The 25951-nt window shown below is 38.6% G+C and overlaps 1 protein-coding gene and 1 non-coding gene across 5 annotated transcripts in view; one reads left to right on the forward strand and one right to left on the reverse strand.

Annotated features, from left to right (window-relative positions):
- Nucleotides 1-25073, forward strand: part of LOC131237803 (probable NOT transcription complex subunit VIP2) — a 34046-nt gene extending 8973 nt beyond the window's left edge. The window contains exons 3-15 of one of the 4 annotated variants that reach the window (XR_009167421.1): nucleotides 3760-3893; nucleotides 13977-14082; nucleotides 14168-14346; nucleotides 14496-14877; nucleotides 16469-16678; nucleotides 16758-16859; nucleotides 22232-22320; nucleotides 22426-22611; nucleotides 22810-23238; nucleotides 23319-23371; nucleotides 23464-23505; nucleotides 24463-24627; nucleotides 24706-25073. Coding sequence is in view for 3 of the 4 variants with exons in the window: in XM_058235799.1 (XP_058091782.1) it covers nucleotides 3876-3893; nucleotides 13977-14082; nucleotides 14168-14346; nucleotides 14496-14877; nucleotides 16469-16678; nucleotides 16758-16859; nucleotides 22232-22320; nucleotides 22426-22611; nucleotides 22810-23238; nucleotides 23319-23371; nucleotides 23464-23505; nucleotides 24483-24627; nucleotides 24706-24780 (2016 nt within the window). In the remaining variant the exon portion in view is untranslated. Of the gene's footprint in view, nucleotides 1-3759; nucleotides 3894-13976; nucleotides 14083-14167; nucleotides 14347-14495; nucleotides 14878-16468; nucleotides 16679-16757; nucleotides 16860-22231; nucleotides 22321-22425; nucleotides 22612-22809; nucleotides 23239-23318; nucleotides 23372-23463; nucleotides 23506-23570; nucleotides 23683-24462; nucleotides 24628-24705 lie in introns of those variants that run through there. The other 3 variants (XM_058235799.1, XM_058235800.1, XM_058235801.1) reach the window with 3 other exon arrangements.
- Nucleotides 14005-14082, reverse strand: LOC131238450 (small nucleolar RNA snoR35). Its single transcript, XR_009167858.1, has one exon. It is a non-coding gene; the product is annotated as a small nucleolar RNA snoR35 (small nucleolar RNA).
- Nucleotides 25074-25951: the final 878 nt, after the last annotated feature.

The following is a 25951-nucleotide window of genomic DNA, read 5'->3' on the forward strand; positions in this document are numbered from 1 at the left end:
TGGGGCCCAAAAAACTTTGACACTCGTGTGCTACACTTCACCATCCGAGTCTCACTTAATTCGGGCCCTTAAAAAATTGTACACAAGACATGTATTAACTTAAAATTTACCAATTAAATTAAGGACTGTAATTGCTAACTCACAATGCCAAAATCAAATTGTTTGAATAGTTTTAATTGTTAATTTGTGGACGCGTATTTTTAAAAAAAGTGCCTTTTGATTTTTTCATGATTCACTATCCAATAAATGTCTACTAATTTATAAGTGGGATAATGCCAATAAATTGCATGAATTTGAGGCTGATTTGGGGCATGGATTAGTCCTCCAAGTCAGCCCCAAATTGGCAACGCCATCTACCTAAATTTAATTTCATTTTTTTAAAGAACTATTGGGAGAAATGATATCAAATTGTTAAGTATATAAATTAGATATTTAAAAAACTAAATATATGAATTTTGTAGTCAAATTCAAGCTATCTGGTTCATAAATTTATTAGACAGTCTGATACAACTTCGCACCAAAGAGTGGACCGTTACACCACCATAAACATGTTCTAATTTCTAAATGAATGCATATTTGGAATGTTCAGAATATTCCGGATTTAATTCTTATTTGTTTATATTTTTTTGGCAAAATAAAAATTTGCACCGTTACGCCCCTGTATCGCCGTTACACCCCATCGGAGGGCACCGTTACGCCCCTGTATCGCCGTTACACCCCATCGGAGGGCACCGTTACGCTGACCAATACCGATACGGGATACCTTGGTTGGGAAGTTGGGAGTACGTACCGATCTTTTCTAACATGCACGGGATGCGTGTACGAGTTTCACCGCTGTCAATTGAGGTCTAGGTAGGATGCTAGCCAAAAGTCAAGGGACAATTATCATCTGTGGATTCAAGCCGATTAGGATAAATGCTCCCATCTCCCACCTTCAATTTGCTGATGATACTTGGCTATTCTGTGAAGCAAGTGAATCTATGGTGGACAAGCTTCGATGATTATTCTATGTTTTGAAGTGGTCTTAGATTGAAAGATAAATATAGTTAAAAGTGAAATGTTGGGGGTGCATATGGAAAAAGGAGGAAGTTTAGCAGATGGCATTGATCTTTGGATGTTTGGCGAGGGGTTTACCATCTATGTATCTTGGGCTTCCCCTTTGCATTGGGAAGATGTCTAAGCATTTGTGGGATACAATTGTGGATAGGTTTAAAAAGAAGCTTGTTAATGGAAAATCTTGATACCTTTCTTTGCGTGGATTGGCGCATCACTCTTATTAAAGCAACTTTATCAAATCTCCCATTGTACTTCATGTCCTTATTCAGGTGTTCGAAATCGGTGTAGGAGAGGTTGGAAAAGATGAGGCATAATTTCTTATGGTGGGGAGCAAACAATAAATAGAGATTTCATCCCGTCGGGGTAGAAAGAGGTTTATAGGGTCGTGACTCATATGAGGGAGGGGTTGGTATAAGGCATTGGGAAAAGATGAATCTAGCTCTCTTGGGAAAATAGTTGTGGTGCTTCAAGAAGGAAGATACTCTTTGGCATAGAACTATAGCGGAGAAATGCAGGTGCCAAGAAAGGGGATCTGGGGTGAAAGATTCTTTACCCTATAAAGCCTCACAGATTTGGAAAGGGATATCTAAGATTGAGCATATATTTAGCACAAGGATTGGTTTTGCCAACGGAAATGGGGAGATTACTTGCTTTTGGGAAGATGTATGGATTGGATAATCTCCTCTCCAATATGTGTTCCCTAGATTAGCTCATATCCTTGAAGAGGAATATCATGATATCCAATTGCTTCTCCTTTCTTGGCAATGATGTGATTTGGTCTCCTCCATGCCCTAGAAACTTGACGGACGTGGAGGCGGAGGAGTTTGTGAGACTCCTTGAGCCTCTCAATCATTATGTGCTGTTGAGAGTGGAATCAGACAAATGCTTTGCCTAAAGGATAAATCGGGTCTCTTTTTGGTTCGATCTTTCTACAATTTATTGCGACACTTGGATGTGCCCCCCCCCTAAAAGACACACAAATTGTGGATTTTAGATGGCTTGGTGGTAGTGGAAGGGTTTGTGGCTTTTGGATGGCTTGTTGGTAGTGGAAGGGTTTGTGGCTTTTGGATGGCTTGTTGTTAGAGGAAGAGTTCACACCGTAGACAACCTCCATAAACAATCAATGGTGTTTTCTAATATATGCATAAATCGGGTCTCTTTTTGGTTTGATCTTTCTACGATTTATCGCGACACTTGGATGCTTATATGGCTTGGTGGTAGTGGAAGGGTTTGTGGCTTTTGGATGGCTTGTTGGTAGTGGAAGGGTTCATGGCTTTTGGATGGCTTGTTGGTAGAGGAAGAGTTCACACTGTATACAACCTCCATAAACAATCAATGGTGTTTTCTAATATATGCATAATGTGTATGGGGATGCCGAGATAGTAGGTTATCTCTTCATTCATTGCTCTTTTGCTAGGCAGGCGTGGTGTAGATTTTTCAGAATATTTGACATGTTTTGGGTGATGCCGGGATTGGTGGGAGACCTGTTGATTTGGCACGGGGTAGGGCTAGGAAGAAATTTTAGTCATATGGAGATTGGTTCTTCTAGCTTCCTTAGTCCTTGTGGGCGGTTTTGGGGGAAAGAAGTGGGAGATACTTCTGTAATGGACCCTCAAAGCGGGGGTCTTCTTGAAGGCTCATACTTTGGTGCTTGAGTGGGCTTCTTGTATTAAATCTATGGCAGATTGTAATTTTTCTTTTTCTTTTTTTCTTCGTTTGTAATAGTTTCACCTTCTCGGCATTTCTTTAATAATCTCTTGTTACTCTTCAAAAAAATACTGACCCCTGGTGTGGGCCTACTGTAATTGGAAACTCACATATGTATCATTTATGCATTTCTAACATTGATAAAGTAAGTTATACTGCCAGTCTGCAAGGTTCTTTGGGCAGGTTGTAGATTCCAACCTGCTTACCTATTCACCTACCGAATTGTGCTTGCATTTCTGGCACCTTTTTTCAGATCTAATTACATGAAAGAGAGGGGTTGATGAAAGGAACATAATAAATGCCAAATTCAATATAGTACAAAATGCTTAATTGTGAGGAGTATTTTGGGTGAGGTTCTCAAATGCCTATTTTTACTGTCAATACACTTGATGGGCTATTATGCAGAATAAATGGTGGTGTAGTAGGCATTTTTTCATTATATATATATATATATATATATATATAGGACTTTGTCTGTGTGCTGGTTTGCATGTCAGGGAAGGAAAAAAAAACTATTATGGTAATTTTGGCCTACTCTGCGAGGTTGTTGAGAATGTCCTACCATGTGATGTTTCTGAGAATGTTCTTTTGTGTTTACAGCTTGGCAATTTTGGGATTTTAGCCTATTATGTGAATTTGCTGGGAATGTTCTTTGTATACACAAGTATACAACTACTCATGCATTCTGTCATGGGTGCCCCTGTGTCTGTGAATCCTTTGCAGGCACTTGCTGCATGTTTGTTTCATGGAAGGAAAAAAAAAAACCATTGTTGCAATTTTGGCCTACTAACGTGAGGTTGCTGAGAATGTTCTTTGTATATATACAACTTTTATTCGTGCATTCCGTGATTTTTTGGTGCTAATATGAAGATTTCTTCAGAGGGCATATGCTATCAATTGTGACTATGACCTTTTGGAATAAGCAAACTTGAAACTTTGACTAATATGTTTTCAGTTTCTTGAGTAATCTTCTTATCGGTATGTCATGTTTTCCAGATTAGAAGTTGGTTTCAACAGAGAACAAAACTTCCAAAACTTAGAAGCTACCACCAGGACAAAGAACAGTTGCTTCTGGACCACGAATTGATTTAAATCTATTCAACTTCCTCAAAATGTCTGGGCTGCTTAATGTATATTCTCTTCTTTAGATCCTCTTTTTATATTATAAGCTTTTGTAATATTGGCAGTGCAGTGGTTAGGTTAGAACTGGTAGTTCTCAGTTTGGAATGAGCATTACGATCTAGATTTGTGCATGTCAACTATTGTTGATTGATCCTTATGAGTTTTTTGATCGAATAAATGGTCATATTATGTTTTTGGATATACTAGGTTCAAATTTTTTAATGAAGTATCTTTCAAAAAAAAAATCTTCAAATTTTTTTTTTTTTAACGAGTTATTGATGTAGGCCCAACATCCTCTGAATTTTGGGCTGTTGGTTGCTGGTTTTGGGGATGACTTTCAGTGACTGCCTTTTTATCATATTCAAAGATTGTGGTTGCTGATTTTGAAGATCCTTTGATGATTTTATGATGGTTTGCTGGACGTTTATTATTTTTAGGCTGTTAAGATATGGCCAAATCTTTCGATTGAGTTGTTGCTATTTAGTGTTTTATTAGATTGATTTGTAACAGTCTAAGAGTTGGAAAATCCTAATTAACGATGCATAGGGATTCTAGGGTGTGTCATTTAGGGCCGATAAAAAGGGCTGTTCTAGGAGATATATCGCACTACATGTTTTTGGAGTTTTGTAGGGTACTTATGACCAGTGTTTAAATTATCGGCGATATTATCGAATTATTCCCGATAATTTCAATATCGTTGGAGTTGTGACATCGAAACTCCCTTTTTTCGTTTCTCTTCCTAATATCGTCGATTTTTCAACGATTTTATTATTTATTATTTTTTATTTTTTATTTTTGAAAAAAGTTCAGTTGTCATCGAGAAATCGTTGTATCTACTACCATGTCACGGGATAACTGTAGTCAACAACTCCTTTTCAATGATAAAAGGATTAATAACATTGGGGCGCTGCGTAGATATACAAAATATCCAAAAAAAGGAAAAAGATGTGGAAACTTACGGATTTCCGTACCTGTAGAAGAGGATCGATAATAGGAAATGGCAGTGAGCCAATCGTAGAAGAGGATCGGTGATCAGAAATTACAGTGGGCCAATCGATTGATCTGTGTGCCGTAAGTGCCATCCAATTTCTACTTCCCATTTTTTTTTCTTCGAACACAAATTTCAACCTATAAGATGATATCGGTGAAGAGATTTTCTTTCGGGAAGTTAGGGTTTTGAGGGTCCCCTTCCGGAACCCTCTTCTGTTTCGAAAATGGCTTTCGAAGGGTTTTTACGGGAGTGGATTTGCGTGGTGTGCAGATGCGTGTGGACGTCACCAAGTTCCATAGACTCCACCATGTTGTATGTGTTATATCCACATGGTCCATCCATTTAGCGAGATCATTTTAGGTCATGACCCCAAAAATGAGGCAGATCCAAAGCTCGAGTGGACCACACCACCAAGGCAGTGGGGACAATGATTCCTACCGTTGAAACGTTCCTAGGGTCCACAGTGATGTTTATTTGTCATCCAAGCTGTTCATAAGATCACAAAGAAATGGGTGAAGGTAAAATACAAAAATGACACGGAACTTCTGTGGCCCCTAATGATTTTTCAACGGTAGGCATTCAATTCACACTGTTTCCTGTGGTGTGGTCCATTTGAGCATTGGATATGCTTCATCTTTGGGATCAAGCCCCAAATTTATCTAGTAAAATGGATGGACGAGGTGGATAAAATACATAAATCACAATGGGCCCCACAAAGTTAACTCAGTACGCTTAGCGTATTGATTTACGCGATGCGCAATTCCCTTCCTACAAAGTTGCTGGGCATGCCACCTGTTTGGATCCGTTGGTTGGTGGGTCCATGCTCTGTGGGGCCATCATAATGATAAACATTATATCAATGTTGTCCATTTATTTTGACACATAATTTTAGGGCATGAGCCCAAAACGAGGCAGATCTGCATCTCAGGTGGACCACACCAAGGGAAATAGTGGTGATTAGTTACCCACCATTAAAAACTTACAAGGGCTAGGGCCATTGTAATTTTTTTTTTTTTCTTTTTTCTGCCATCCAACCTCTTGATTAGGCCACATAGACCTTGATGAAGCGAAAACACGGTTTAGATTATGTTAAAATTTGCCACTTGTACCATTTTCAAATGCTAGGTATCAAGTGTCATATGCAGCCAGAGTATTAAATACCTTCCCTTTATGAAATAGAAGCTAATTAGCTGTTACCCAGGTAATAGCTTAGTGGGTGTTACCATTACTATTTGGGGCCTACCTTGATGAATGTTTTCCACATCCATGCTGCCCATCCTTTTTTTCAGCTCATTCAAGGACCTCATGTCCTTATCCAAAAACTTAATTAGATCCAAATCTATGGTGGACCACGCCATTGGAAAAAGTAGCGAATGACTATTAAAAGCTTTTTGTAGGCCACAAAAGTTTTGGACCAAGCTAATATTTGTATATTCATTTCATCTAGTTCTGGTTGACCTTATCAACGGGTTGGATGGCCAAAAAGCATTATGGATCTGCCTTACATTGGGCCTTAGGAAGTTTTTAATGGTTACCCTTCAATCATCACTCTTTTTTGTGGTGTGGTTTGCATGAGATTTGTATATACTTAATTTTTGGATCCATTCTCTAAAATGGGCTGTAAAAACCGATGGACGGAGTGGATATACAATATATCATCAAGGTGGGCCCTACGGTAAGGGTAACATCCACTAAGCTGTTGCCTGGATAACACACCTAATCCGCGCCCTTATGAATCTGGGAGCGGATAGCATGTGACTCGTACGTGGGGCTAGAGAGAAGTACGTCACAAATCCACTCCGTCCATCTGTTTTGAAAGACCACAATAAGACAAGATTCAAAAAATCAAGCAGATCCAAAGCTCATGGGGGCCATACCACATGAAATAGTGGGGATTGAACACCTGGCAGTGGCAAAAGTTTTGTATCAGGATGGTATTTGTTCCTACAATGTATGTGAGTGCTAATAATTGTACTAACGGTTTGGATGGCATATAAACATCATATGGTCAGCTACGGCCTACAAGAAGGTTTCAGCGCGTTGTTGTTCCCACTGTTTTGTTGGTATGGCCCACCACCTGAGTTTTGGATCTGCCTGACTTTTAGAACACTATCCTATTGTGGTCTTTCAAAACAGATGGTAGGAGTGGATTTGTGACATACATCTCTATCATGCAAAAACCACACTGATCTGATAATCCAATCCATCCTTGATTTGGCCTATTTGAGTTCATTTAGTTTTACATGTCTTAATTATTGTATGCTAGCTGCATTTGTAATATATAAACTCATTTTGGTTGCTATTGGAGCGATTTTTTATGGCATCACATGTTTTTTGGTTCCCACTAAATGAAAAGTTATCATGTAATGTATTCTTTTAGGAATTTTTTTATTCCTAAATATGCAAATGTGTATTTAGGCATGTCTTGAAGTTTCACTGAAAAATTCCATCGTTTTCCCCATGTTTCCCTCTTTTTTCCGGCATTTCTGGTTATTGGCGATATTATATCTTTATCTCTGGCAAGCGAAACTTGTAGCGCTACCGACAACTCGAACACTGCTTATGACTACTGAAGAAATTTGAATTTAATAAGTTGTTTATGTTTCTTTATTCAAATACTCTTGCATGGTGTGTGTTTTTCGTCCATTCTCATGATCTAGATTATCTAAATCTCATCAATTTGATGATCTGATTGATTATTTGGTATTGTAGTGGATTGTGGTAATATTTTACTCTACACTCCTAATGGCTTTGAAGGGAGTGATAGAAGAAGGGTCCTACACAAGTAGAGCCCAGCTGAAGTAAGAACTCATGAAGCGGATAGATCAACTTAGGCATATGGTAGACAATGTCAATGCTCATTGATCAAGTGAGGGATCTCCGACATGGAGTTATTCCCAAGACTAAAGTTGGACGACGAGACATGCAGGGGAAGGCCTCCATCATGGTCCCATCCAACGAGTGGTCTTGGTTGGTGAAGATGCCAATGTTATAAAAAATTTGACCGTTGGAATGTGACATAAAACTTGGAATTAAGGTGAAAATTTTGGAATTGCATGGTCGTTTGCTTGCATGTAGAGGGTTTCATTGAATGGGTAAGTATGGTGGAGAAAGTTTCTTAGTATAAGAAAATCACTGACCGTAGGAAGCTTAAAATGGTAGCCGTAGAGTTTTCCAGCCATGCATTAGCATAGTGGGGTGGTGTTCAAGTTGATCCGTCGAGGTCTGGGGAAAGTGATTTTCTTGGAAAAAAAGATGAAGAAACTAGAAAGCAAGTTCTTGCCTGTGACTGGTTTTCGTGGCCTCTAGCAAGCATGTCAAAATCTTCGTCAAGGGGGAAAAAAAATCAGTAATGGATACATCGAGGAATTTCTTACCTTGATATGATGGCCTGGATTTTGCCAGTATGAAGACAAAAGTTTCAAGATATCTTAATGGTCTTAATCCAAACCTCCCAAATCCCCAATTGGAAAGAAACTGGCTTTAGAAGATGCGTGTAAAATTTCTGATGCATATACACTTGCATTGAAAGCTGAAGAGAATCAATTGGAATTTGGGAGATGATTTTGTGCCTCACGAGGACCATCATCCACGATAGGGCAATAAGCGAACTTCCCATATAAAGAAACCACATGACCTATATAGATGGAGGAACAATAGGCCCACATCTAACCATAAAGCAAAACTCGACCTGGGTGTGGTTATAGATGGGGGCTATTGCATCCAAAATGGGGTTGAACAGCACTTCTTTAAATGTTTCATGTGTAAGGCAGTCAGGAGACTGATATTGTTCTTTTGAATATCCTTTACACAAGTTTGCAGTTAAGTGAGTTTGGTTGTGGCCGGAGAACATGTTGAAGATAATCCCAGTAATAGGCAAATGAAGTAGAGAATGGTACATCATTGGATTGTGAAGAACATGCATATATTGATGCTTGCAGCCTGTGCAAGGTATAGCAGATGAATGAAGGTTTTGGGGAGACTTTGGTTATTGAGCGGACGATGTTATCAATGTCTCATGTGATTGATGAGGGGCAATGGTTGCGAGACAAGATCTTTCGCACCACCTGCACTTAGGTGGGAAGATGTGCAAGATTCTGGTAAATGGGGGAATTAATGAGGACAGAATCTCATAAGAAATGTTGGATAAATTAAAACTTAAAGAACATTCAAAAAATCATCTTGCACCTGATGAAGCAGATTCCAACGCCTAATCTGATAAAGATTAGTTCAACATACAAAAGCATGAAAGAGTGAAAGAATTTTCAATAAATATCCTTTTACTGATTAGAAAAGAACTAGAATGTGAAAGGAGAAATAAGCGAAAGGAGAAGATCAAAGAGAGCAATGCCAATTTATGAGAAGCTACAGATGAACATCATTGAGAGAAGATATATAAAGAAGGCGACTAGTTTATGGCTTTCCTATTCAAAGAAAACTTTTCAAGGGGAGCTTGCTGCAAGGTCAAGTCTAAGAAGACTGGTCCATGTCGAGTCAAGAGGAAGTCGTGTAACAATATCAATGAGATCAAGTTTCCAGATGACTTGGATATCTCATCGACTTTCAACGTGACTGATTTGTTCAAATGCCATAGCAAGGCGTCTACCATGCAAGTAAAAATTATTGTTTATATGGACAAATAATTCACTAGGAAAAATAAGAAAGAAGTTTGCAAGTGCTTCACGTAACGATCGACTTTAGACAAGGTCAATACGAGCAGTACTTCGGGAAATGGTACGGGTGACAAATAAAAAAGTTTGATGACCTCTCTACTTGTACAAGGTATCGACCTTGTCAGAGTTGAGTTCTTTCTAAGCCGAGGGGATTATGCATGCCTAAGGGCCCAACATGTGCTCAATTTTGGGTTGTTTGCTGCTAGTTTTGGGGGCTAAATTTCAGATTTCAGAGACAACTTTTCAATTTTTGGAAGATTGCAGTTGTTGGTTTCATTGGTGGTTGCTGATCTTGAAGATTCTCTAAAGATTTTGGGATGATTTGTTGGATTTGCTTTTGTTAAAATTTTAGGCTGTTAGAACATGCCCAAGTGTTTGTAGACAGGGTTTTTGCTATTCGGTATCTTATGAAATTGATTTGTAATCAGTCTAAGAGTTAGAAAAATTGTAATTAAATATTTATAAGGGCCTATAAAATGGGATATGCTAGGAGTTAGAAGGCACTGTATACTTGAGTTTTGTGGAGTTTTACTTGGGAATTGTGAAGAAGTTTCAGGTTTGGTAAGTTGTTGTTCCCACTCTATTTAAAAAAAAACAAACTCTTGCATGGTGTGAGTTCTTCATCCATTCTAGTGATTCAGGTATTGAAAGCTCATTGGTCCATAACTGAATTGCATTAATAATATACCTGGCAGCCTGTTATAACTAATTAGAACCCTTCTGAAATGTCATCTTTGCCTCCTGAAGTGTGCTACAGGAAGATGGCAGCATGGTCTTGATTTTGTGTACCTTAGGTTTCCTGTAAACAGCATCTGAGGTGCTGGCTGGCATAGAAATGTGGTTTCCTGTGAAGAACCAGTGCCTAATGTTTCTATCAAAAGGAAAGAAAAACAACCAGTGCTTGTTGACCCCTTTGGTTAAGAGGCAGACAACTAGCTAATGTTCTCCATCTAATTGATCCTTGGTATTTTTATGTTTATTTTTGAGTTTGTGGGATTGGTACATATCTTTTCGGAATTATAAATGTCCCGAACCTCATCAAATGTTAGTTTGCAGTGGCTCAGGATTCTGTACATGGGTTCCATGCTTATTAATCTAGACCTTTGATCTGATGGCTGCAACTGTTGATTGATGGTACCTAAAGGTTTCCCAGATTAGAAGTTCTGAATGCTTCAGTCGTTGGCCTATTTTCAGAATTCAGATGAATATGGGTGGTTCCCATATTCTGTCTTACCTGTCTATTTATAGGCCACTGATCTAGGGTTCAGTACGCTTTTATCGTACTGAGTAAACTCAGTTGGTCCCACCTTTAATGTATGTGGTTTATCCACACCGTCCATCCATTTTTTCCGCTAGTTTTAGGGGTTGGTCCCAAATTTTAAGTAAATCCAAAGCTTGAGAGGACCATACCACAGGAAACAGTGTGCAATAATGATTTCTACCGTTGAAACCTTCCTGGGACCTACAGTGATGTTTATTTGTCATCCCACCTGTTAGTAAGATCACAAAGACATGGATAAAGAGAAAACATAAACATCAGCTTGATCCAAAACTTCCGTGGCCTCCATGAATTTTTCAATGGTAGAGGTTCAATCACACTGTTTCCCGTGGTGTGGTCCACATGAGGTTTGGATATGCTTCCATTTTATCATTAAAACTTAAAATTATCTGTTAAAATGTATTAACAGAGTGGATAAAATAAATAAATAACCGTGGACCCCACAAAGTTTACTCAGTACGCTAAGGGTACTGAGTTACTCAGTACGCAATCACCTGTCTATTTATAGGCCACTGATCTAGGGTTAGGATATTCCAATTTTGAGGATTTTTCAGGCATTCCCATCCAGGTGGGGCTCATCATATAAAAGGTCTGGATTATTCAACCATGGGTGCCCATGTATGAAGTCCTGCAATGGAGAAAACTATTTGTTTCCCTAGGTCCTGAATTCTCTAATTTCCTTATTCGTTGAGTTCTCATCATTGGAAATAGGCACGGCATGCAGCATTTACTCGTGTTTGTGCATGATCAGCAATGGTTCTCATAGGAATGCAGCATTTGCTTTATATGAATGAAGACAGGCTTCAGTGATAGCAGAATGTCATGTAGGTTGTTTATGCCTACCATAACCTAATGGTCCAGTTTTTCATGAGCCATAGAAGCACCCATCAGATGCGTCCCATCAAGTTAGTCCCAGGGCCCACAATTCATGTCAATATGTGATTTAGGTGGGGTCCACCAAGAGGAACTGTTGGGAGAAAGGATGCTCACCGCCTCACCCTTAATTCTGTCTGGGCCCCAACTTGCTGTGTACATGGAATTTGGACCATCCATTCCCTTGCACCGTCCATTCCCTTCATCTGTCACGGATGAAGGGGCATGGAAAAAAAATCAGGCCATTTTGCAAATCAGGTGGGCTCCAATTAAAATCAAGGGTGGTTGTTCCTTCTCAACTGTTTCCCCTGATGTGGCCCACCTGAATCATGAACTGGCCTGATCTTTTGGCCCTGGCCCTAACATGTTGTGAAGCATCTGATGGTTGGAGTGGATGTGAACAACACATCACAGTGGGGCCCACCCCATCTGCCTAATTTAATTGGCATGAGGTTCTCTTGCGAACCAGTTTTCAGGTGAACATTTTGCTATATATATATATATTTGTAGCTAAAGTTTGCTAAAATATATTTTATGAATGGAAATTTTGCTAAAGATATCAGGGGTGCTTGATCAAGTCAATTGATTTTTTTTTTTTGGGGGATGATTTTACAGCTAAACTAAACCTGATGTATTATGAAATATGAGAGTATGCTCTGTTCCAAAAAAGTAGAAACGGATCTTGTTATGAACAATTAAATAAAACAAGCATGGTACTGTATGCCACACGCTGAATCTGAATAGTGAATGCACCCAAACCCAATACTTTGGAAACAAAGTTCACAAATAACATCTATAAAGGTATTGTTTGTGAAAAACCTGAAATTAGGAGACTAAATTGGCAAATCACAAATGATAAACTAAAAAACTAAATAGTAACATTTTACATAACAAGATTGAAAATTACAATTCACAGGATCAAAGTGTGATTTTGTAATATACATAAAAACTAAAAAAGGGAAAAGTATCATTGCATGATTAGGAGTCATAACTCAAAAGTACGTAAATAACTATTGTTGCGTTTGGCGCATGGAGTTTGTAGATAACTGTGGCACGGAAAATAAATTGTGTTGTTGAAAATTATATATTTTGCAGTGACTTCCCTAAATCTGGAATTCAGGCTCGTGTTTCATTTGAAAGAAAGAGCTCTTCAAATTGACATGAGTATCGTTTCCCGGTTTTGGGAAATTTCCTACAAGTAGAAATCCCAACAATCACTTATTCTTTCTCGTGGCTGAGTCCAAAAACACCTGAAGGGAGACTTTTTTGGAGATTATCCTTGCCACGTTATGATCGATTTGGACCAAGCGCAATGAGAGATGTTTCTAGAATTGCAAATAATCTCATGATGAGGTGTTCCGGAAAGCTAAGCTGGATGTCGTTTCCTGGGCTCTCTCTCGTATGCTTTGCTTCCTTCCCTGTTGCTTCTCTTGATTCCTGTTCGCCTTGCTTGTAATTCTTCATGAGGAATTCTCTTCCTTCCTGAGAGAGGGAGAGGGAGAGAGAATTCGCATAGTAAGTATATGATGGAATAAAATACATTTGTAATTCATTTATTCCAAGTTTCGACTCTTAAATTCAAAGCTTACCCATTTCATCCCTTAAAAACTTGAAAGCCCTACTGAAACCAAGAAAATATTCAGTTTTTGCTTCACAACTTCATAGATTAATGAGATACTCATCAAAGCGACAAGAGCTCATGAAATTTCCAAAGGTTTTCTTAAAGTCCGACTTCCACCCAATATTTGTCTGTTACTGAATTCAGTGTATTTGTAGAGTTTTTGACTACCGTATAATCAATTGATCCTGATATTTTGTGGAGTGTGTTTTATATGGTCCATGCTATGTGTAGTTTTGGTTTGTTCCCAACTTTTGAAACTTCTTTATCACACGAGTACCTATTGTTTTTTTAATTTTTATTTTCTTTCTTTTAAATACCTTTGTGGCTAGATATCTAGGCACTTACCTTCTTGGTTAATATTCCATAAGTGTTATCTATTGTTCCAATTAGTCATTTGGATCTTATTCCACACACTTTTTAAGGCCAACATATGCTATAGCCCATGTTTATTAGTTTTATATGCTTTTGTAGATGGCTGTTTGAATTTTGTCCCTCTAAGAACTAATTTAGTACCAAGGAACTTCCATTGGAAACTTCTGATTGCAAGTTTTCCAATTAATTTATTACAAACACTGATGATTAGGATGTCTAAACACATCTTTATGTTGCAATTGTTTTTCGTTCTTGTAAAATTTATTGAACTTCTGGTTACAGTCAACCCTCAATGGATCAACTTCAAATCTTCCAGACTCCACAGGCCGGCCTTATGCAACGTCGTTTTCTGCTCAATCTGCAACAGCACCCGTTTTTCATCATTCAGGTGGATAGATTGTGCTGGAATTTCCACTTTATTTTACTCATTGGTGTATGGGAGTATCATGGGTGAATGTAATGATTGTTGTTAGGAACCATGCAAGGGCTTCATAACATTCATGGAAGCTTCAATGTCTCAAACATGCCTGGCTCGCTCACATCACGAAACTCAGCAGTGGGTGGTGTCCGTTCAAGTGGGGTACAACAACCCACAGGAAGCCTTTCTAGTGGACGATTTGCGTCAAACAATCTGCCTGTGGCTCTTTCTCAGGTGCCTCTATAATTTTGCGTGTTATATACAGCATACGATAAATTCATCTATAGTGGCAACTCAATTTGTCATTTTTCAGCTTCTTTTCTCTGTTGGGCTTTATAATCTGTGAATGCTTGATTTATGCACATCTTCCTTTTGACATGCAGATCTCTCATGGAAGTTCTCACGGACATTCAGGGGTCCCAAACAGAGATGGTATAAGTGTTGTAGGAAGCCCTGCATATAGTAGTAGCATGAACGGAGTTGGCGGTTCTATTCCTGGGATTCCCCCAACCTCAGCTGCTGTTGGTAACCGGAGTGCTGTTCCTGGATTGGGAGTATCTCCAATTTTGGGAAATGCAGGTCCTCGAATTACAAACTCCATGGGGAACATGGTTGGTGGGGGCAACATTGGAAGGAGCATAGGCTCTGGTGGAGGATTTACTGTGCCTGGTCTTGCATCACGTGTAAATTTAACTGCTAACAGTGGATCGGGAGGTCTCGGTGTACAAGGACCTAGCAGACTGATGAGTGGTGTGCTTCGACAAGGTAGTGGCTTTAATTTCATGAGAGAATCATCTCATTAGGTGTTTACAAAATAAAAATACAATTGCAGTTATTTTTGTCAAATTGCATTTCTTAGTGGCTCTCTTTGGTCTTTGCTATGGATATCTTTTGAAAGAGAGCAGTTAGTGATTCATCTTGTACATTTCTTAGCCAACTTAGCACATCCAAGTCAGTTCTAGCTGTCTGTAGAAGAGGACAAATGCTGCATTTTCATTTATCATGAAGCATTTATAGGGAAGAGTTCACGCGTTTTATTGACATGGCTTTTAGGACCTTGTTGAAACCCAATTTTCTTTTCTATGTAAAAGTGTCAGCATTCTAGGGGCGGTCAAAGGATCTGTCTCTGGTATCTTATTTGATCAATGTAATAAATTTTCTGTTTTATGTCTCATGACATGGAAAACTTGTAAGAGCAGCTATGCATGTAACCATAATTTGCCAGAGACCTCTGGAGCTAGAGAAGAAGCCCGAGGGAAATGCGTTAGCCATGATAGAGAAGGATGCATGGATATGCATTCCTTGATCCTGTCTTTTGCATCAAATAAAGCAAGAAGTCCCGGTCAACGTACTTCTCCACATCCACTTTACACAACAACCCTGCTTATTGATTTGCCCACTAGAATGCAATCAGAATTTGTCCTTTCTTCACAAATGATCCCTATAATGGAGAGATGACCAACTTAAGTGCCTCTCTAAGCCTTGGCTGGCAAAGTTTTAGCAAGGATTTTGTAGACCTGAACCAAACCTATGGATCTAACATGTTTAGTTTCTTAAGTGTCCACGATCTTGGTTATGAGTGTGATAAAAGTGGCACTGAGACACTGGTTATTGGGCGACTGGTAATTGCGATACAAATGACATGTAATTTAGTTTATTGCCAGGAAATTAAGACATGGTTTCTTAGATCATGTGGAGTCATTTAGATATATTCTTCTCATCTTGTTTTTTTCTTCGGTATAAATATTTCTATGGAGACTTATATTTTATCTGATCATTGAATTAGTTGATTGGCTAAACCTTTTCCTTGACTATGGAGCTATAGGGGCTATTGAGATTAATGACACCATGGTGAAGAGGGTATTGCAATGTCCATCCTTTGTACTTGTAATGTGTTCCCCCTAGTGATTTATTTATTTATTTTAGTAGTAGTTTATATATCCAAAAAGAAAAATAAAAAGTGGATGCAGGTGTGAATGTGGATGATTCACTGATTAGGAATGCATAAGATAATACTGGGGCTTACGCTCTCCCATATGTCTGATTTCTGTGAATTCAAGTTCTTTCTGTTTTCAATGTACAGAGCAAGGTCCTTATTTGTTGAATTGATACATCGGGTCCATTTTTATCTGGCAAACATATGTTTGGTTTCATACTGTGTTCGTTTACATCTACTCTTCACCCTAGTTTGGGGTCTGTCTCATCATTGTAGTTATGTTTGTTCTTTGGAAAAATGGACTTGTTAATTTATTCTTTCGAAAGTTGAAGTTGGAATCCGTGATTTGGTTTAGTTGTGCAGTATTTTTTTGGTATGTTTTATCTGACAAAAACAATTTACATGCATTGGGATTTGCAGCACCACAGATGATTTCTATGCTTGGAAATTCTTATTCTACATCTGGAGGGCCGTTATCTCAAAACCAAGTCCAAGCAGGGAATAACCAATTAAGCTCCCTGGGAATGTTAAATGATGTTAACTCTAGTGATAATTCTCCTTTTGACATGAATGATTTCCCTCAGTTGACTGGGCGTCCAAGTTCTGCTGGAGGGCCTCAAGGACAATTGGGTAGTTAATCCAACTTTTCTGGCACTTTCCTCTTAGTGCTCTCTTGCAGCTGAATTTAAACTGATCCATCAATTTGCAGGTTCTCTGCGAAAGCAAGGTGTTGGTGTTAGTTCTATCGTTCAACAAAACCAAGAATTTAGCATCCAAAATGAAGATTTTCCAGCTCTACCTGGATTTAAAGGTGCTTCAGTTATTCTTTTTGACCTATGATCTAATAAAGCTATTGTGGTCAAATTGTGGTTTAGCAATTGTAAAATTGTTTATCTGTTGAAGTTCTGCATATCATTGATGGGCCAATGACTCGTGTATAAGCTTATGCCTTTCCTTCTTGAAAACAATATCACTATCACAAATCGTAGAGTTGCTACTATTCATGACATTATGTATTGCAATTGCTACTATAGTTTTTCTATTTTATTTTTTATTTTTTTCTTTACTTATTCATGAATGCAATCAACACTATAGTTGGAGCTTTAGTCTTTCTTTCTTTCCTTTTTTTTTTCATGGCCAGAGTTCCTCTATTTATTTTATAGCCACAAAGAAAGCATAATGTAACATGAAGGGTAGCAAATGCCACATAACTCCTCTTTAGTCCATGACATCTAGGAATTCATAGATTGAGGAATCACTTTGTTTTGATGAAATGGAAAGTGTTTCAAATAGTGCTTGTAGTGTAGTGGTAGCGTACGCTATGTAGCGTAGCGCTATGTAGTATAGCTAAATAGCGTAAATCTCCTGTAGCATATGCTGCAGTGATCATAGCATATGCTATAGCTATGTAGCGTACGGTACGGCACAATGTATATATATATTTTTAAAAGTTTTCTTCTTTAAAAATGGTTTAAAATTCATATAATAATAAAATTTAAAATGTAATTTAAATCCAATCATTTCTGTGTTTACTTTCATTTAAAATGGTGGTGATCCTTTGTTAAAGTTGGTGTGAAACTTACACTAAAAAATCTTTAAAATTAAAAAGAAAAAGGGTCTTCGAGAGCCCCTCTTAACCTCTGGGATTTTTGTTTCTTTTCATACTTGTGAGTTGTGACTTGTGGTTTCAATTAGACATTATTAATTAAAGTGGTTTGCTTAGAAATTGTTGATGCGATAATTATTTGATTATTGATTTTCTTTATAACTTTATATATGTGGATTAGCTTTTGATAAATAATAATTAATAACCTGTTTGAACATGCTTATATTTGAAAAAAATGAATCATCTGTTAGGCATTTATATATATATATATATATATATATATATATATATATATATATATATATATATATATATATATATATTTCCTTACTAATTATCATATTTTTCTTATTTTTAAATTAAAAAATAGAAGTATCGTGTAGCATAAGCTACGCGCTACAGCGGGCTGAACGCTGCGCAACACACTACTGCTATTTAAAACACTCCATGGAACCAGTGTTTAGTAGAACAACTTTCCTAGAATGCACATGCTAATATGCCACACTTAAAATTGAGGTTTCCATCTGGTGTACTGATTGATTTGATCTTCCACCTAACAGGTAAGGATGTCTCACTCCAGGATCACATACAATGGGACTCTTGGAATTGAGAATCCCACTTTTTGGTAGAACGTAATTAGATTTTGTTGGATGTGTTTAGGGCTGTAAACAGGTCGGATATTGCAATTAGGTCTGGCAATGGGCCGTGCCCTGGCCCAAATTCTGAACTGGTTGGGCTGGGCCTAGTCCAGGCCCATTGCCAGCCTTAATTGCAATATCTGTATCCAATATCCAACCTGGACATCAAATACGGATACAGATTCTGTCGAAATAAGTCGGATATGGATACCATCCAAAGAAGTCAGACAATTGAGTAATAGAATATCTGACTAATATTGAACTAAAAAAAGGTTATATACGTAGTTAAAAAAAAAAAAAACAAAATAAAAATAAAATTCCATAACCTAACAAGATACTATCGAGTTACAAATCCTAAAACATTTAAACAAAAACTTACCCACTTTGACAAAGGATGAGGTCAATAATAGCAACGGTCACCATATCAACCTCGACATCCATGTCAATGTCAAGCAATGTTGTAGAAATTAATATATCATATATTAGTATTTAATATTTTAGTTAAAAATATTATTATTGAGTAAATTATGCAAATGCCTTCGGGTGATCGGGTAAGTGGATTAGGGTATGATTATATCTGTATCCGACCTGCTTAGAAGTCAGCTGATTGCATAATTGGGTAAAGCTTTTTGAATCGAGTAAAATCCGATATGTATCCGATTTTCTTAGGTTGGAAATGTTGGATAATTTGGTAAATGGATATCCATTGCCAGCCCTAGGTTTAAGGGATTTAAAGGGACAAAAATAATTTGTTTTTGGTAAACAAAATCCCTAAGAAAGGTATTCTCTTTTTCATGTTTGGGTATTGGAAATGTAAATTTGTGGAATCCAAATTGTTTATAGTACTGGGAAAGAATTGTCAGGAATTTTACTGTGCACATTCACAGGAATTACACTTTTCTGACACCAGTGACTTGGGATTATGCTTAGATGAATGATATCCACAGGAAAGGGAACTCAGAAATATGACTGTCAGCAGGGAATTAATTACCATGGAATTTGCAAGTAGAGCTCCTCCCAAGGAATTTCAAACTTTGTGGTCCCATAGGAAACCAATTCCAAGTATTTCCAGAGGGCAAAACACAAGAATTTGCATGTACTTATCAATCCATTTCCATAGCGGCTGTTGGAACAGCATATCCAAATGAACCCTTATTAGAATCCACACTTACTGATATGTCACACATTCAACATTAGATGTTTTCATCAGCCGGACCACATTAATTAGATCTTTTGCATAACAGTGAGGCCATTTCACCCAGTCGGCTTAAGAATTGAACGTTGTTATTGATTATATAAGACAAGCTCCGATCATTGATATTGACAGCCCATCATGCAGGTCCCACCCTTATTTTCCTGTCTTTCACTTTTGACTTTGACCAGATGACATAACTATCCATTCATTGTCTAGGGAAATGGATGGTCCATATTGATTATCCTAGAAAAGGCTTGTACATTGATCTAGACCATTGATCTTGTGGTTCCCACTTTGATTTCCAACTTCACAAAGATCGCATTCATTGGATGATCCTACCTATCCAATCAATGGATTGGGAAATGGATGGTCCATATTTATTATGCTAGAAAAGGTCTGATCATTATCTAGACCATCTGTCATGTTTTGTTCCAACTTTGATTGTCCATCCCTCTCAAGAAAAACACTTTGGTAGAATGATACTAACTGTCCTGTCAATGGCTGGGGAAATGGTCTCCATATTTTGTACTAGATAAGATCCGATTTTTTACTGACACCATCTGTCATGTGAGTGCCACCTTTCATTGCCTATTTCCCTTTTCAATTCGCTTTGTTCGGATGATACCTTTCAAAAAAGAAAAGTTTGGATGATCTGATTGTCCAATCATTGGCTATGGAAGATCCATACTGATAAAATAGAATCAGTCTGATCATCGATCCATAAATCATCCATCACGTTGGTTCCACTTTTGGTTGCCCATCCCTCTCAAAAATCATTTTGGACAGATGATCTTAACCATCTTATGCTAGAAATGTTCTGATTATTGATCTAGATTACCCATCACATGGATCTTTTTGATTGCCCATCCTAATCAAAACATCATTTTGGTTGGAAGATCCTAACCGTCCAATCAATAGATAGGGTAAGCTGTATTGATTATAATAGAAAGTCTGATCATTGATCTAGGTCATCATCACTTGAGTCCTGCCTTTGGCCAGACATATCGGCTCATGTGACTGGTTTGATTTTCAGCTATGGATCCATCATGGTCCCACATGATGAGTGGTATGATGTGGTCGATGTATCTTATGGATCATAGTCATGGGGGAGGGATACCTCATTGGATGATGGAGGCGAGGGATGCGAGTTCTTGGAATATTACTCCTTTCCAATAGGGACTGAGGTTCTCTGTTCTATGGGAACTTTTTATTGAGAGGAATATGACGTTCTTGTAATTTTCACACGGAAAACTTTGGATCTTTGGGAATTCCAGGATATTAAGTTCATGGAACCCAAAGGTCTTGTATGCCAGGCAGGGCCCCAGATAAATTGAAGAGATGGAAGTACACACCCAAATTGTTCTCACTATTGAGCAAGAAGAGATGATGCACCGGGTGCATCTCGCTTCTACACATGAAGCATGTGCTTGAGAGTTTATCCTCAGTATGTTCGAGATCATCTATAGCAATGATTTCGTAGGCCATGGCTGTCCACTCAAGAGCTACAACTCTTGGAGGGGCCAAAGAACTACGAACAAGCTTCCTTGAGAGGTCCATTTCCACACTTTAGGATCCTACGCACTCCAAGGATCAAAAGGCATTGATCCACGAACCATAAGCCTGTATGCTTCACCATCTCTTATATTCCTTCTAGAGCAATGTGCTAATTTGTTCTAAAAAACTTCAAAGCTAGAGGTACATCATCCATCCATGTGCTCTCCCAGGGTAATCTGTATACCAAACAAGTGTGAATGTCTTCTGCAAAATGCAGCACTTTTTTTTTTTTTGAACGGTGATGAATTTATTTCAGAGAGGCCAAAAGCCTCAAGAAAACAGAAAAGAAAAAGAAAAAAACAAAAGCTACAAGCTGCCCAATTGTCAAGAAACTGATCTTTTCAATAATAGGGTTCCAAATAGGTGTTTCTTCCAAGGGGAAGCTCAGTAAGTTAAGGGAAGCCCTTAAGTGTTGCAGAACATATTCTGTGCAATTGATCAATATCCCTGCCTTTGATATGCACCATTTTACTCTTTCCAAGATTAACCCAAAGGCAAGATACCTCAAAACACCTTAAGATAGCTTGAGTGTCAAAAGAATCCCTAGCATAAGGGTATAGTCCACAAACTGGAGGTGTGATATGCTATATTGGAAAAATGGCCCCCTCACGAGGATATATAGCTCATGCAAGACACATGCTAATTACTGGATTCCCCACTTTGAAGTCCTTCTGTGACCTATATATTTCCACTATGGAGAAAAACCTATATAAACTTTCGGCTTGATGAACACTTATTACATTCCCCAGGAATTCCATTCCCTGGCATTTCTTTTTTTTTTTTTTAAAAAAAAAAAACAAAAAAAAACACTTGCCTCAGCTGTTAGCTGGGAATTGAAGATATGGGGAATACAAATAGAATTTTAGACTTTTCCTAGGCTTCCCCAGAAATCTCAGTGTATCAACCAAAAAATATTTGATCATCCCCCAGGAAATACTAGGCCAACTCTTAACATTCCCCAGGAAACGTAAAAACCAGGGAATAAATTCCCCAACAACCTAACAGACCCTATGTGTTATGAAAGAAACAGCTGGTGGCACGGAATTGCTTTACTGTATAATCTGTTTGTCCTTCAGTATGTTTTAGGGTTTTTGTAGAACTTATGGCATCTGTATTTTTCTTTGTGATGACATTGAAATATTTGTATTATTTCTGCTTGCAATATTGACCTTCATGTTATTCTTGTGCAGGTGGTAATGCTGATTTTGCAATGGATATGCATCAGAAAGAACAACTTCATGACAATGCCATGTCTATAATTCAATCCCAACACTACCCTGTGAGTCCTAAATTCCTTTCAGAATATTTGATTTTACCTGACTCGCTCGTCATTACATTGTCCAATGCATTATTGTTGAGTCGCTTTTCATGCTTCAATGTACAGATGGGAAGATCTGCTGGGTACAGCTTAGGTGGAACTTACGCATCTCATCGCCAGCAACAACAACAACAACATGCTCCTTCAGTCAGTGGTACTGGGGTTTCCTTTACACCTGCAAACAGTCAAGATCTCCTTCATCTACATGGCTCTGATCTATTCCCATCTTCTCATGGAACATATCATTCACAGGTATTGCCGTTGGCGCCCACTGATTCATTTATTTCACATCATCATCATCTAAGCCCTATCCTGACTAAATGGGGTCAGCTTGAGAACAGCAATGGTAGCACAATAGTCCCAGATGACGAGGCATTTATTGCAGAGGGAATATGCATGAAGCTACATGCCTGTATACGCTTAAATTTTTGTTTTTCTCTTCCTTCTTAGGTTCAGACCAGTGGACCACCTAGCATTGGATTGCGACCTCTCAATTCTCCAAATCAAGTTTCTGGTATAGGAGCATATGATCAACTTATGCAGCAGTATCAACACCACCCTCAGGCCCAATTTCGGCTGCAACAAATGTCAGCTCCTACTCAGTCATATAGAGATCAGAGCCTGAAGTCCATGCAGGGTGCCCAAGCTTCTCCTGATCGATTTGGCCTGTTGGGCTTGTTAAGTGTTATAAGAATGAGCGATCCTGATTTGACTTCTCTTGCTTTGGGGATTGATCTAACTACTTTAGGGTTAAATCTAAACTCAACAGATAACCTTCATAAAACATTTGGGTCTCCATGGTCTGATGAGCCTGCCAAGGGAGAACCTGAGTATGTGGTGCCTGAGTGTTATTATGCCAAGCAACCACCTCCATTGCATGTGAGCTATTCTGAAACTTAGAACTCTTCTGTTTTAAGCTAACTATCATTTTAGTCCTAACTTTGCTATTGTGCATGCAGCCACGGTATTTCTCCAAGTTCCAGCCCGAGACACTGTTCTACATCTTTTACAGGTGCATTGCATTTCTTTTCTTGTGATCTCTTCTCAATTCCTGTTATATTCATATTCCGTTTTTTGATAGTATTATATGTGGTTGTTTTGCAGCATGCCAAAAGATGAGGCTCAGTTGTATGCTGCTAATGAGCTGTACTCTCTCTCTCTCTCTCTCTCTCTGTTTTCTTGGACTTAAATTCATCTACTAATTCTGTTAGAATTAATACCAAACGGGGACAACGTTATATATGTGGAACATCTGGGCTTCAACCAGATGGGCTCCGCCAAGCAGATGCCCTGGACCAAAAATCAAGCTAGTTGACTCATCAGGTGAGCCAATGCAGGAAGAAAATCGCTGAAAAGACTTGGTTTAATATCCATTTTGTTTCATACTGTGGCCTACTAGATGATATGAATCCCTTGATATTTTGGTCTGGAATTGTAGACTGTGGGTTCCACCTGATGGATAGCTTGAATGTTCAACAAATGCCGTTTTGGCACGTGTAGAGGCATGCATGAAACAAATGGGGTCTGGGTTGTATGCATTTGTGGGATCAGCTGACCACGGTTTAACTTGTCTTGACACTAGTGATTCTTGTTTTTATATTGATATTGAAGTTCACCCGCTTGAGTTCATGTCTTATCTTTCCCAGCATGGGAAGCTTAAGAAGAAAAATAAGACTCTCTTGCTACTTGGGAATGGAGGAAACACCACATGTTTGAATCTCGTTCTTTGGAATGCATTCTTCCAATGACCTTCTTTTCTATCGTGCATGATAAGATCCTATAATTTATGCTTTGATTCATGCAACTCGAGAAGAACTCGGAAATAAGGAAGATCCAATGAATCCTCTCTGACAAAAATATTTTTGAAGATCCGTTGACAAATGCAATAAGCTGAAGGATAGATACAGTACAGTTCGCAGATGTATCAGATGGATTGGAAATAAGTAGAATAGAATTGCGAGCAACAAGCTTAGGCTGACATCATTCCAAAATCTGAGCTTCTTCTTCTTCTTTTTTCTGAAAGTTCAATATCTGAACATTTTAGATTATTAATGTTATGAGTTGGCTAAAGGTGAAGTGGATATTTCATTTACAGTGGTGTAGTCTTCAATTTGAATTTTCAGGCACGCTCGAGGGTGGTTCTATCACAGAGAACTCCGTATGTGGCTCATAAGGGTCCCAAGTTCAGAGCTTCTTGCCAAGACAAACACACATGAGAGGGGATCCTACCACTGTTTCGATCCCAACACATGGGAAACAGTCCGCAAGGTTTGCACAAATGCCTTCTGTCCTTCTTTTAACATTGAAATGATGTTTAAAGGTATACTCAAATCTTTTGGATTGCAGGACAATTTCGTCCTCCATTATGACATGTTGGAGAAGAGACCGTCCCTCCCTCAGCATCAGCATGTTGGCCATTGATCTCAACCTAAACGTGTATCACCATCCATTCTCCCTTTGGGAGTCAATTGCATTTCCTGCAATCCAGAGCCTTCTGCTCTTCCGATCGGCGATCTTTGGTTTTTTTTTCGTCCCCTACCGGCTGGGAGCGGCAGCAGATTCTGCAGCAGAGGAAGTTGTAAAGACCCATTCCATTTCTGTTTCTTCTTCTGTATGTCAGGCTCTTTGCATCACATCCTTCAAACATCTTTGAAAAAATGTTGTCCATGTTAGAATAAACAAGTGGAAGAAGAAGCAATCTTTTCCTTTCTTTCTTCCCTATTCTTCTTCCTTTTTTTATGGTTGAAACCAGTAAACCTATTATAAGAAAAGGAGAAAAACCTCTGACCGTACATTAACATGGAGGTTTGCTAGCCCCTACACACACTTCCGTTTGCAGTTGCATGTACAAGTTGTCATGTGTGGGACTCCTGTATGTATCAGGTGGGATCCACTGTGTAGATGATGTGTTCCAAAAAAGATGCCTGGTCAGTAATCAGCCAGACCCTTGCAAAAAACGATGATCTGGTTTTTCGAATACCATACACGGTCAGCTTACTTTTCTGGCCACCTGATTAGGAAGCTTGGACTGGTTTTATGGCCAGCTGGTCGAAGTAGTGGGTTGTACCTGATACACAGCCTGTAGTCCAACATTTGGCAGGTAAGCATGCTACCTGCAGGTAGCTCAATGTGCAGGGTTAGCTGGCCTCTATAACTATGTCTATCTAGAGGAATACGAGTACATAGCAGAGACATAGGGAGTGGAATCTAGAGGAATCTGAATGCACATGCATGTGGGGCTGCACCAACTTTGAGGGTCGGTTTCCTGTTTACAAAATATATGAATCTCTGCATTTTCTCTTGATGTTGCATCAAATGAACAGAAAACAGAGATGATTGTGATATTGGGATACCCGCATGTATGCAGCGTGGCCAAATCACAACTATTGGGGTTTTTGTTTACTCGATAGAGTTATTTTGAATTGCATAGTGCTCATATATGCCACAAGGGATGATGGTTATTACATTTGAGCGTTGTGCATTCAGGCCAGTGTGTTGGATCATGCTCGGCATTCAATCTGTCTGAGAATCTAAGATCGCCTTCCACAAAATCAGCTTATCAATTCAGTAGGTGGGCCTCGCGTCTAACTAA

The sequence above is a fragment of the Magnolia sinica genome, chromosome 2 (genome assembly GCF_029962835.1).
Source record: "Magnolia sinica isolate HGM2019 chromosome 2, MsV1, whole genome shotgun sequence".
Taxonomy (NCBI): domain Eukaryota; kingdom Viridiplantae; phylum Streptophyta; class Magnoliopsida; order Magnoliales; family Magnoliaceae; genus Magnolia; species Magnolia sinica.